We start from the raw sequence: 13378 nt of genomic DNA on the forward strand, positions 1-13378 counted from the left end.
TGGTGTTAACTATGGTAATCAGCAGTGTTGAAAGGATTTGGTTTGTTTTTATAATTTACTGCCTGTTTTATTTTTAAAGGAACTGGATCTTACGAATCCCAAAACATTCAGAAACCTGGCCAAGCCCATGGGAGCTCAAACAGAGGACAGGTTAGCCCAGTACAAGAAACGATACAAGGACTGGGAAGATCCCAATGGTAAGTAATAATCCATCCTTCAGAAAGAGCAGAGGAGCATGTTCCTGTCATCATGGGAGGGACTCATGGATTTTTTTATAGTATGAGTAAAGAGCTCTGGGTAGAGATGTGCAGAACTCTGCCTTGTTTTTTGGTGACTGTCCAACAAAGACTAAATTAGAACAAAGGGACACTGGCTTTCTTTCTGTGTTGTTTATTTTAAATCCATATGACAGCTTCGTTTATATGTAAAAACGAAGACAGAACAGTTGCACATTTAGATGAGTTTAACATTGTCTAAAGACTGGAATGGGCAGGCATGTGAAGCACACAACCAGCTGTGTCTACAAATACAGTTTGAACACAGCTGCATGAAAATAAGTAGTACCAAGAATGCAAATGCTTCTGCATTAGCACTATCCTAGTTTTTTCATTTCTAATCTTAATGCGTGTTTTCTGGCTAAGGAAACAGCAGCTTTGTAGCTAAAAAAGCCTCAGAATGAGATGCAATTAAGTTACCTGTTCATGATTTTAGAGCTTCCTTTTATATTGAAAATAAAACTTTTGTGTTTGGCAAGACAAGTTTTCTTGTGTGCTTTTATCGAAGACAGAGGCCTGTTTAACTACTGCAGTGCTGTTCTGTGTCAAACAACAGTAGGTGGAAAAGACATTCATTTCTAGAAATGGATCAGTATTTTCCAAGTGTGCTTATGCAGACTTTTTGCCGGGAAATTAAGAAAATAAAAGCTTTCAAAATCTGTAGGCAACAGTCCTGATACGTATTTCTGCCCAAGACTTTAAATCCACAGTTAAAAATAAGACCAAAAATTTAAAAAAATCTTTTCTTAAATGTCTCTTCAGCAGAAATCATCATAGCTGCACTGCAACATTTCAATTAGTTAAAATAAAAATTGAGTAACTATTTAGTATTGCTCTGCAGAACCCTATTGAATTAGGGCTACTGCACTACAGCCAAAACTCAAGTGACAAAACATAAAGCTTTCAGACTTCTGAAAATGAAAATTACAAATTCCAATTTTGAGTGTGTCTAAGGCCACAGAGTAATTAAAATACAGTGTTAATTTTTTTTCTGTTAGTACTGATTCTGTCACCTAACTACTTTATTTCTCCTATGTTTATGATTTTTAACCTGCAGGGGAAACCCCAGCTTATCACTATGGGACCCACTATTCCTCAGCCATGATCGTGGCTTCTTATCTTGTCCGGATGGAGCCTTTTACTCAGATTTTCTTACGGTTGCAGGTAAAAATTGCATCACCTCACTTTATGTTTCTTACCTGCTGTGTATTTCAGACATCACTGAGAAATATGATCAGTCAGCTTTGTTTTCATCAAATATCATAGAATAAATACCTTTTGCATTGTTCTTATTGCCTGGCAGGTTTTTGATGTGTCTTTTTAAAAGATGTGATGGAATTCAGCTTTTTTTTTTCCCTTGTAGTTTGAACATTTTTCTAAACGTATGCAGAACAAAGTACAGCAGACAAAAACCAAAGCAAGCTTTATTGTGAAAAATACTTTACTGTTTCTCTGAAAGAGACCAAACTTGAAATCCAACAGATTACTCTTTTCTTAAAATTCTGTGTATCTGTATCTATGTTTTCTGTTATGTACCTTAAAGTAATGCAGCTGATTAGATCCACTGTGTTAGAGGAAGAAATGTGCTATGTTCTAGTGTCTTCATTAGGCAGAGGATGTTCTGATTTGCCTTCCTGGCAAAGTCTGCTGTGCTGAAGGATGCCGTGACACTGACCTGTGCTCCTCTCTCTGCCTGGCAGGGTGGTCACTTCGACCTGGCTGACCGCATGTTCCACAGTGTGCGCGAGGCCTGGTACTCCGCCTCCAAGCACAACATGGCAGATGTGAAGGAGCTCATCCCAGAGTTCTTCTACCTCCCCGAGTTCCTGCTCAATTCCAACAATTTTGACCTAGGTAGGCAATAAGAGCTTGATAGCAGCACTGTGGGTGGGAGAACAGAGCCAGACAGACATGAGATATTTTCTCAAGCAGTGGGTGTTCATTTTAAGCAGCTAATACAAAGTGTCTTCTGTGAATTGCAGGACTAGTTCCTGAAGGATTTTTGTTGGAGTGGTGTATTTTTGTCAATTTTTGGTTTTTTACGAGTTCAAAAGGCACAGATAACCGTATTTTACTTGGAGTTTCTCTGCTTTGCATTTTTCTCCATGTAACCTATTCCATGATGGTGTTTGCCGTCTTTGATGCTTATTTGTTTAAGCTTTGCAAAATCTATTTTACAATCTTCACTTTCAGAACTTCATTTGAAAGTATTCCTAAAGGTTTTTTGAATTGTCACAGCTTTTGTGACAGTGATTATTCAACAGGAGTCATGTAGGAGACCTGTTGTGTGTAGGAGATTCATGTTACTTATTATATGTCACTGTTAGTAGTGACACTAAGCTCTTACATTCTGGGCTCTGTGCTGTGAATCTAATAACAATAATAAAGATTAATCAAGTCATAGGTTTTATGACTTAGCACAACCTTACAAAAAAAGAAAAGCAAAACCCAAAGAACACCCTACAAAACCTCTCCCAGGTGTATTTTACACAGAAGAATATGGGTATTACTGAAAAAATGTTGAGCTCTTGTCTGCTTATCTGTGTATCTGGTAATTTTAGACTGTAACCATTGGAGTCCAGAAATTCTTCACTGAGCATTTGGAACAACGGTAGAAAAGGGTTTTTTTAGGAACAATTGCCAAACACTGCGGTACTTTGGATTGCGATAATTTGTGGCAGTCCTGCTCCCCTTCCTCCCAGGTGAAAAGAAAGGAAGATTTGAAGTCTGGTGATGAAAGCAATTTTTCTGTTGGAGCATTGCACTTATTTTTTGTGTGCTCCTGTAAACTGGGAAGTTTGTTGGTATTCCTCTGAGTTCACAGGAAGTGTGGAATTGTCTCTTGGCAACAAGTGACAGAACAAGAATAACAGAGGAGTTTCACCAAATATATTTTTGGTAATCACAACACGCCACTGTTTAATGTTCAGAGTGAGAAGGGGGCTGTCCAGGACAGACGAATGTGCTCAGGCCATGGGCACACCAGGGGAATCACCAGTATCCTTGGGCATGGAGCTTGTGGGGGATACCAGTTAGATCTGAAGTGAGTATTTGGCTGCACATCACAGGAGTACAGGCTATTCTCAGGAGTAAAACAACAATTTTCATTCTATGATACCATGCTATCATCCTTCTGAGAAGCCTCAGTAAGGAATATTTGGATTCTTTCTCCTGAAAGCAATCTTATATGAACAACTGAGGCAGAATTTTTTCATGTTTTATTGCCTGACATTTAGAACCAACATATTATTTTAAAGAAAAGACTGAAGTGGCTTCTTATAGAGACAAGATACTAGAATTTGATTATTTTTTCCTTTTTATTTTCACTTCTTTTTCGCCTTTGCTGTTGCAGTTCAGTTTCAGTGCTTCTCTCCCAGTTTTTCCTTCTTTTTTGTTTTTTATTAGGTTGCAAACAAAATGGCACTAAACTTGGTGATGTAATACTCCCTCCATGGGCAAAAGGAGATCCTCGTGAGTTTATCAGAGTCCACCGGGAGGTAATTTGAATTTTAATGATGACAGTAGTAAATGTTGGGACTTTCCATTGCACATTAATCTAAGCTCAGTTTGTGCAGTCACAGGCCAGTCTGTGAGTTCAGGGTTGGTGCCTGATTGTTGCCAAGGTCTGTAGTGTTTCCTCCCCTTCCTTTTCGGCTACAGAGTACATTGAGGCAAGACTTGCTTCAATGAAAAGCTTCATCAAAACATAACAAAAATATGTCAAAATATGTTCTGCATTCTTTCTCGTGGCAGGTGTAGTAAGCTCAACCAATGAGCAGTTTGTCTAGTTTTAATGCATGCCTTTTGAATTTCAGGCTCTGGAATGTGACTTTGTGAGTGCTCACCTGCATGAGTGGATTGACTTGATCTTTGGCTATAAACAGCAAGGTCCTGCTGCAGTAGAAGCTGTAAATGTCTTTCACCATCTCTTCTATGAGGGACAAGTGGACATATATAACATCAATGATCCATTAAAAGAGACAGCTACCATAGGATTCATTAATAACTTTGGACAGATACCAAAGCAGGTATACCCTTAGTAGAATTCTTACTTTCCAGTTAACACTCAAATTGAAATGTGTTAATATAAAATAGGAAGGTGTTTTAGGAGTGAAACTTCTTGGGAGTGTTTATCCATAAGTATTCTTCTAGTGATATGAAATCATCTATGTTTCCATCATAAATTACACGAAGATTGACTTTGGGCTTTGCTTGTGAGATTAGAAATGTCTTTTTTTCCCCTTTACATCCTTAAAATAAAGGCACAATGAATTATGGCTCAACTCTAAAAATCAGCATAAAAAAAGGGAAGTATGTTCCTGCTACAAAGTCATATGGGAGGAGTGAAAGTGCAACTTCAAAGTAATGCCTAGTGCTAAGGTATTTGAAGTTACCCTGTAATAAAATAATTTCTATAATAACTTCTGCTCCTTTTTTTTACCCCAGTCTCTTGGGTGATTCACTCTTGTAGGACAGCTGTAGTTAAGGAGCTATGAAGACCTGGTTTTGGTGCAGCTTTAAAGTTTGTATTCTCTTCAAGAGATTACATTAAATAATTCAATGTAATATTAAATCTGGGGGGTTCACATTTGGGGGAGTCTCAGTGTTGGTTGTTTTGGTTTGGTTTTTCTTATTGGGCACTTCTTTAGAGCCTTTTTGTGATCCAGTGAAAATCTTAAATGTCATTGGTGAATATTTCCAATCCTAGATTTGGTGGAAGCCACAGATACCTTCAGCAATCCACTGGGAGCTCAAGCCATGTGTTGGAAACTCAAAACTCAGCTCTCAGCACATAATGTTTCAGGAAAGCCACAGGATGTTTCCTGTGGCAACCCACTTAGAGCTGTCTGTCTCTCGTTGCTTGGAAAGAAGGCTAAGAACTGCTCATCTGTGTTCTGTGGCTTTTCTCCTTCCCCTTCCTTGCTCTCTCTCAATAATCTAATTATGTAGTGGCTGTAGGGTTTTCTCCTCTTATGTAATAACCAATCTCGGGATTGTAATGATAATCAGACATGGCCCAGGTAAAGCCAGATGGACGGATGGGGACTGGGGCAGAGGCCAGGGAAATAGAAGAGCGCTGCAGCTGAGTCCAGAGCTCTGCCTGAATCTTCAGATGCCTGTTAGGTACAAACCTGTGAGATCTACCAGGAATTGCATGATGCTTTGCTAGAGGAAATAGACTGCAATAAACTTGGGAAACTCTAAACTTCCTTAAGGCCCTGTTGGTGGTAAGCGCTCTTGGAGCACATTTTTATGTAACTGTAGAGTTCTGCTGTCCCCCTCTGTGACTTTCCATGGGGGATCCAGGGCAGGCTCTCTCAGTGACACACAGCTGCTGTGCATTTCTTCACTCCTATCCTGCATGATGTAACATGCATCTTCTTTATCCCATCTCTTGCACTGGTAATGTGGCTGGCAGTTTGGGTTTGTATTTTAAAAACTTGTGATGTAAAACATTGCAGAGCTGGTGCTGTGCTTGGAAGAGGGCTCTCACAGACTCCATGAGGGTCCTGAGATGCCACAGCCTGAGAGGGCAGAGCAACTTTGCTCCCTGTTGGTTTTCATACTGTTTGTTGAAGTTTTTTGAAATGTTCACCATGAGTTATTAGTGAATACTGAGAGCAGTAAGGTAACATTTACTGACCTGCAGGATTTTTAGAAGGTATATTGGATGTATTTATGATCTTTTTAAGCTTGTGCCCTTGTAAACCTGTGACTTTTGTTGATCATTAGTTTCTTGATGAATTCCAGCTCTTCAAAAAGCCCCACCCACCAAAGCGTGTTAGAAGCCGTCTGAATGGAGAGGCTGTGGGAACCTCTGTGCCCCCTGGTTCCACAAGTGACAAGATCTTTTTCCATCATTTGGACAACCTGCGGCCATCTCTTGCTCCAGTGAAGGGTAAACTTTAAACCCACAGTAGTTACTGCTGTTTCTTTGCCCAAGCATTCAGAGTTTCAGCAAGACAGTACTTTTCTATCTTTTGTTAAGCTCTAATTTTCTTACACTGCCCAAAGTTTTGTGAGAAAGACAAATTCAAAATATCCTAATGCTGTAAGATTATGTTCTTAGCTACCTTAAAGGTACTTGGGAAACACCATAGCTGCACCAGTTTAAAATAACATTTTAAAATAGAGGGATAAAATTGGAGCCCAAGCACCTCTTTATAAGTTTGAATTTAACAAACAACATTCAGGGTATGTTGCTTCTCAGCCTGTGATAGCCTCAATTTTTGTGATTTTCACGGCAAAAGGATAATTTATCACAGTGACAAGAAATACTGAGGAATGTTGGCAGGAAAGGGTGGTGTTGGTAGCTGCACTGAGACAAAAGAACGTGGTTTTTAACTTCATATCTGACATTAGACTGAACAAAACATAATTGTCTGCGAGGCAGGTAAATGCTATAGAGGGATTTCTTTCCTAGCTGAGTAAAGGAATCTGTGGCTTCCTGCTGTAAAGAGAGAAGGCTGTTCTATTACATGGTGCATAGCAGGGCTTAGAGAGAAGACTAAGTCAGGAAATTAGAAAGCACTATTCTATATTTGGCTCTGCATTTGTTAGGAATGGAGCAAAAGTTGCCATCACTGCAGCTGAAGCAAAGAATATATAAATAGCTACTACAGAGACCTTGCTTTGGCAGAGCAGCAGGTTCTTCAAGGGATTAGACAGTATTTGTCTCTCCCAGCAATAAAACATAACCCCATCTTCTTTTTCAGAGCTCAAGGAGCCTGTGGGGCAGATTGTGTGTACTGATAAAGGCATTCTGGCAGTAGAACAGAACAAGGTTCTCATCCCACCCACATGGAATAAAACGTTTGCTTGGGGCTATGCAGACCTCAGCTGCAGACTGGGGACCTATGAGTCAGACAAGGTTTGTAATCTGCAATTTGTTTCAGCAATTAGTACTCAATAGTGAAAAAAATATGACAATGGAAATTTATTTCGTATGTGAATGAAATAATCCTGTGCTGCATAAGTTTTATTGCTCCCTCTCGGGTACTCTTCATCAGAATGCTGGCAGAATAACATTAACTAATAATAATTTTTTTACCAGGTCTTAGTGACTTAATGAATGCAAGGTGGCAGCCAGGTTTTTATTTTTATCCTACAGAGTACTAGTGCTGCAAGTAATTCTTTGTTTTCTGTATTTTTAGGCGGTGATTGTTTATGAATGCTTGTCCGAATGGGGTCAGATTCTGTGTGCCATTTGCCCCAACCCCAAACTAGTTATCACTGGAGGAACAAGCACAGCAGTGTGTGTGTGGGAAATGGGTGTCTCCAAAGAAAAAGCTAAAGCCCTCACACTGAAACAGGTAAAATACAATAAAACTGCCTTTCATATAAATAATTGTTATATGATCAAAGTAATTATGTAATGAGTGTTGCTCAGCTTTGAAACCAAGTCTAGCAGATCTCTGGAGAATGGAGTAGTTGAGATACTGACCTGCATTGAAAGTGGGCAAAATGCATCTTTAAAATTGCATTCTTTTTAAGAATAGTGGATTGCCAGGAGCCTTCTGGAGAGAAAGGGAATTTGGTAGTGATGTTAACAAAATTATGCAGGTGTGTTTTGTGAAATGATCTGCTTTCTTGTAGTGTTATGTGTAACCCCCCCATCTAAAAACTGTGTCAGAAGGGCAGCGAAAGGAGGCTGCCTTAAAGATTCATTTTAGTCTTTTTAAACAAAAAAGTTAATTAGTTTAATTACAGCAACTTTTAATCTAAAACAAGCACCCATGCTTTAAAGTCAGCTGCAGCTAAGTGCAAAGTAAGTTTTGTGTGTTTACTAAAGAAAAAACAAACCCCACAAATGCAACCAAAAAACCCAACCCCAGCTAAGTCAAAATATTCTAGCAGCTGTGTATCACTGTTATAGTTTGTGTTACTGTTCCGTTAGCATCTTAATAGCAGTACTCTTTTTTTTAGAGGAAATCTTCCCCTCAAATTTATGAAAGGAAATTTAGAGAATTATTTAATAACTTCCCTTGCGCAGTAGTCAGCTGTCTAAAGCTCTGTTTCCCAAAGTGTTTTACTTAAAAACTGTACAAGATAAAACACTATATCTTAAGTTTTGGGGCAGCATATTTTAAGGCCATTTACTGTATCCAGCTAGTGATTTTTAACTGCATAAACTGCAGTAATTTGCCTGTATTCCAGACTCTTTTTCCAATGGTTAGATTAAGCCTAAAATGTTAAAGTAGGGCCTAGGATGAGTAGGCGCTTGTAATTTTCTCCTCCTTCCAATTGACTTTGCCTTTTTGGTTGCAGCTCTTTCTTGTCTCTTTTATCTTCTCGTAGTCAGCAGCAGTTTCTATAGGAGTCATTAACTTCTATTTTCAGAATATAATTTCAGGTGCAGCCTGGAACACGTTCTGACCTTATAAACAGGCTACTGATCCAGAATGGGGTTTTCTTCAGTGGAAGGGTCTGTAACATTAGACCCTTAAAATTTTGTTTTGTCAGAGTTTCTTCTAAATGGAAAAAGTTATTATTTTTACCATTTTGAATTATGGAAATAGTTATCAACTGAAAATTTCTAAGGCAGCTGCATCTTCTGATAGGATATTCTGGTTGTATTACCTGAATCTTTCAGGTAAGAGGGTTTAATGTGCAGTTTTTGTGTTCTCTCCTGGTTTCAGCTTTTGCTCCTGACTTGTGTTTTGCAGGCACTGCTGGGTCACACTGACACTGTCACGTGCTTAACGGCATCGCTGGCGTATCACATAATTGTGAGTGGATCCCGGGATCGCACCTGCATCATCTGGGATCTGAATAAGCTCTCCTTCCTGACACAGCTCCGAGGGCACAGGGCTCCAATTTCAGCACTCTGTATAAATGAGCTAACGGTGAGAGCCACACTCCATCCACCAGGGTGCAGTGGGAACAGTAGCAAGAGTTGGAAATCATTAAACCAAAGGAAAACAAGCTAGGCTCTCCTGTTAATTTGGCAGAACTTATATAACTCATCTGAAAACTGATTACAACTGGTTTAGGGAATAATTTGTGTCAATTGTCCAGAGCCATATGCGGGTGTGTTCTGTGCAGAGTGGCTTGAGCTTAGAAGAGGTTATTAACAGTGCTGGAAGTAGTATAGCTAGTGTGACATTGCAAGGGAGTTGCCAAACCTGCCACAGGAGCTAAGAAAAGCTTTTGATACATGACCTTGGTTGGTTTCTCTTATCTTAAGCTGAATTTGAAGGAAACAGGAGATACCTTGGGTGAAGCTGCAGTGCCAGTTTGGTGGAAACAGACATATCCTAAAAGCTTCTGTCCTTGGTGGTCCTGTGAGTTACAAGTCACCATTTATCCAGCTCCCATGCGTGGCCGTCAGGGCTGGATGGACCCTGTTGCAGCTGGAGCAGACGCAGTGGTTGCAATCAAGACAAAAGAGGGCTGCAATGCAAGGAGGGGGTAGCAAGTGGCACAGTTTATTAGCTGCTGATAGTCTGGTTGTAGTGCTGCCAGTGCTTTAGACTGCAGCTCCTGTTTCACCTCTCCACTAGTTTGGACTGTTCCCAATAAGCAAGCAAATGAAATTTAAGGTGGTACATGTTTGTGGAAAAGAGCAGAGTCAACGTAAGCAGTCTTTGGAAACTGAAAAGGGAAAGTACTGAAAATATGCTGTTGGGTTATTATGCTATGAAAAGTGGAGAAATTGGTCAATTCATTCTATGCTGTAAATAGCCCAAATAGGTTCCTACTAAGTCTGGTTTTCTAGGTACAGTTTTTTTAAAAAAATGCATATAATCCTAAAGGTTTCTGTAGCTGGCCAGGCTCGCCTTGAATAGAACTTGCTGAAAAGTGCCAGCCTTGGAACTTGGCTTAAAAGTGAACCTGGCTTTTATTTTTGCTGAAGAATACCTGCAACTTTGTATTGAAATCTGGAGGTGTTCTTTGTCTTTGCAGGGAGACATTGTATCATGTGCTGGCACTTACATCCATGTGTGGAGCATTAATGGCAGCCCTACTGCAAGTGTAAACACCTTCACTGGCCGAAGCCAGCAGATCATGTGCTGTTTTGTGTCAGAGATGAATGAGTGGGACACCCAGAACGTCATCGTAACGGGGCATTCGGACGGAGTTGTCCGGGTAAGTACCAACAATCACTGCCTGGAAAATTAAGTTTATGCCTTGGTAGTAGTAGTAGTCTGCTTGAGAGAAGTCATGCCTTTCCAACACAGTGTCTTGGCCAGGACCAAAAGCAGTACTTGGGTGTTTCACCTGAACAGTTCTTTCTCCTTTTGGAATCCCCCATTGGGATGTGGTGACCAGCAATAGTCAGCAGAGCAAACATTTTCCTTCCTGCTTTGTTTTGGTCTCCAGCTTTCATGCCTGGAGACTGTTGTTTTGGTTCACCATTTTTGTTTCACACACCTTGAGACAATTCATTTTGCTGCCTAGAAAGAAAAGAGAAACTTACTGTCATCTCTGAAAACTACAAGTCTAACCCAATTTTCAGTACTTTTGTGTGCAGCCTTAACCAGAATCTGCTGGTCAGTACGGCTGTGTGGAGTGGATTCAGGCATGAACATAGATGTCCTTTTGTAGTTTCTAGTCCCCAAAACCAGGGTTTAGTATGGAGATATGACCTGCCTTACATGCTACCAGTGCAAATACACAGTTCTACTAAGCCATTTTAACTCTACAAATAGCTCAGAAAAAGGCCAAGAGTTCAGTAAGTGCCACTTTGCTTATCCCCTGTCCCTCCAGTTCTGGCGGATGGAGTTTTTGCAAGTGCCAGAAACACCAGCTCTGGAGCCTGTGGAGATGCTGGAAATGCAAGAGGACTGTCAGGAAGCACAAATAGGTATGTCTCCTGACAAGTGTTTGGTACTTGCCTGTTGCATCTGATCTTTGCTATAGGTAGGTGAAGTCCTGTGGTTATACAGAGCAGAATTGGTGACGGAGATTTTGTCTCAAGGCAGTAGACATCCAGTGGGCACAATAAACAGCATCTGAGTTCTTTGTTCTCCACCTTGCTTAAGGTAGTTTCATTTTGCTACAAATAAGAAAAAATGTTGCATATCCTAGCTTTTTTATCTGTGAAGGTGGAACTTTTCTCTGTGTATTTGTTTCTCTTCTTGGTGAACCCAGTCGATTGTCCAAAAGCTAGATATTTTTTAGTATGAAATGGAATTATAGCATAAGAGCAGAATTTAAAAAATTGACTGATGGTACAGTCTGTACAAGACAAGCAATGATATCATCTGCCCGTGTTGGAAGATTTTGGTCTGTGCTTCAGGATGGTTTCTTTTAGCCATCTCATCTTCCTCTTGCCGTCTTCATATTGAAGATACAAGCTGGATTTGGATCTGAATCTCATGATACTCATTAGTAATTATTATATCAATACAGCTTTCGGGTTTTTTCAGGGTCACTTGGAGTATGTCTTTGGTAATTGCTTTTTTGTGTTAACAAGTCCTGTTATTAACAAGTCTGCATCATATTTTTCAGTCAGAGTTTCAGCATAGCTGACTGTGCTTACTTGTGTAAGTTTTGCTGAAAGGTTTTGCTAACTTGAGTGTTTCTGAAGTTTTTGCTCCTTTTGTCTATCATAGCCTCCCTCAGAGGGACTATTGTAGGAAATAGCTTCACCTAAGGAGTGTTGTTCTCTGGCAACAGAAAAAAATGTTTATAAAAGTGCAAAAAATATGGATCATGTGATTCCTGACAGGAGCTGAATCTCTGAAAAGGCTCTGAGATGACTGCATGCAGTGTCCCCCTCTCACGCAGTGTCGGTACCCGTTGGGTTGCAGGCAGTGCAGCAGCAGAGTAAGGAGAAAGCTCAGGCCATAGCCAGGCTCACTAACAGCGCCTTTCCCCTGTTATGCCAATCCAGGGCAGGAAGCCCACGAGGAGGACAGCAGTGACTCCGAGGCAGATGATCCATGCATAGGCCAGGACACAAAACTGCAGGAGAGCCAGAGCCAACCAAGCAGCACCAGCCACAGGCCTCGGTCATCGTCAGCCAGAGCAGCAGCAGCATGGTCAGCAGACAGCGGCTCCGATGACTCCAGGCGTTGGTCAGACCAGCTCAGCTTGGATGAGAAAGATGGATTTATCTTTGTGAATTATTCAGAGGGACAAGCAAAAATGCATCCCCATGCTCAGGTTAACCACCCCCACCCCAGCTATGCTGAGGCACGGCACTACAGCAAGCTCAAACCAGGTAAAAGAAACTCTGCACAACCCTCAGTTTTATTCCTGAGTGAAATGTTCTAGAAGAAGAGAAAAACTTGAATGTCTGAGGGAGATTTTTTTCTTACTACGAAGTTGCAGTTACGAGTATTTTGGGGGAGGAGGGAATAAAAATGAGAAGGAGCAGATTTGCTTTATCCTCTCCCACGTCCCACTCCTTTGTAGGATACAGATGGGAGCGTCAGCTGGTGTTCAGAAGCAAACTAACTATGCACACGGCATTTGATCGCAAAGACAACGCACACCCAGCAGAAATCACTGCGCTCGGCATCTCCAAGTGAGTAGCTCGCACATGAGGCCTTCAAGCAGTTTTGGGTGTTGCCAGCAGGCAGTGGTACCATTGTTCACAACACTGTTTTGTGGTGCTTCTGTTTGGGGCAGCCTTCTTCAAGGACTGAGATAAAAACACTGAAGGGGAGATCTGTTCAGCTGCTTTGTGTTACACAGAGTGTTGCAGCTCCGTTTCTCAGTCAGAGCAGGGTAATTGGGGCGTTAGTTACCATGCCAGTACTTTACCATTTTACGTTCTCTGGTGTGTAAAATGGGTCGTTGATGCCTGTGTGTTACCGTGCCAGAGCTGTTGCAGGAATGCTTTTGCTTTTCCTTGCAGGGATCACAGCAGGATCCTGATTGGGGATGGCCGGGGCAGGGTGTTCAGCTGGTCGGTGAGCGATCAGCCGGGCCGGTCCGCAGCCGACCACTGGGTGAAGGATGAGGGTGGCGACAGCTGCTCAGGCTGCACCGTGCGCTTCTCGCTCACCGAGAGGCGGCACCACTGCAGGAACTGTGGACAGCTCTTCTGCCAGAAGTAAGCAGCCAACAGCCTCCCTTGGGCTCTTTTCCATACAGAATTTTAGGTGGGGTAAAGCTCTGAAATACCACAGAACTCTGCTGAAAGATTGAGG

At 41.2% G+C, this 13378-nt stretch overlaps 1 protein-coding gene across 9 annotated transcripts in view; it reads left to right on the plus strand.

The window, feature by feature from the left end:
- WDFY3 (WD repeat and FYVE domain containing 3) overlaps positions 1 to 13378 on the plus strand; it is a 154456-nt gene that overhangs the window by 136980 nt on the left and 4098 nt on the right. For all 9 annotated transcript variants that reach the window (XM_039551162.1, XM_039551154.1, XM_039551158.1 and 6 more), the window contains 14 exons: positions 80 to 197; positions 1333 to 1439; positions 1976 to 2129; positions 3681 to 3772; positions 4091 to 4303; positions 6027 to 6174; positions 6992 to 7146; positions 7430 to 7588; positions 8942 to 9121; positions 10182 to 10364; positions 10986 to 11082; positions 12115 to 12444; positions 12639 to 12750; positions 13084 to 13281. In XM_039551162.1, coding sequence (XP_039407096.1) covers positions 80 to 197; positions 1333 to 1439; positions 1976 to 2129; positions 3681 to 3772; positions 4091 to 4303; positions 6027 to 6174; positions 6992 to 7146; positions 7430 to 7588; positions 8942 to 9121; positions 10182 to 10364; positions 10986 to 11082; positions 12115 to 12444; positions 12639 to 12750; positions 13084 to 13281 — 2246 coding nt within the window. The remainder of the gene's footprint in view (positions 1 to 79; positions 198 to 1332; positions 1440 to 1975; positions 2130 to 3680; positions 3773 to 4090; positions 4304 to 6026; positions 6175 to 6991; positions 7147 to 7429; positions 7589 to 8941; positions 9122 to 10181; positions 10365 to 10985; positions 11083 to 12114; positions 12445 to 12638; positions 12751 to 13083; positions 13282 to 13378) is intronic.

Source organism: Corvus cornix, chromosome 4, assembly GCF_000738735.6.
Source record: "Corvus cornix cornix isolate S_Up_H32 chromosome 4, ASM73873v5, whole genome shotgun sequence".
NCBI lineage: Eukaryota > Metazoa > Chordata > Aves > Passeriformes > Corvidae > Corvus > Corvus cornix.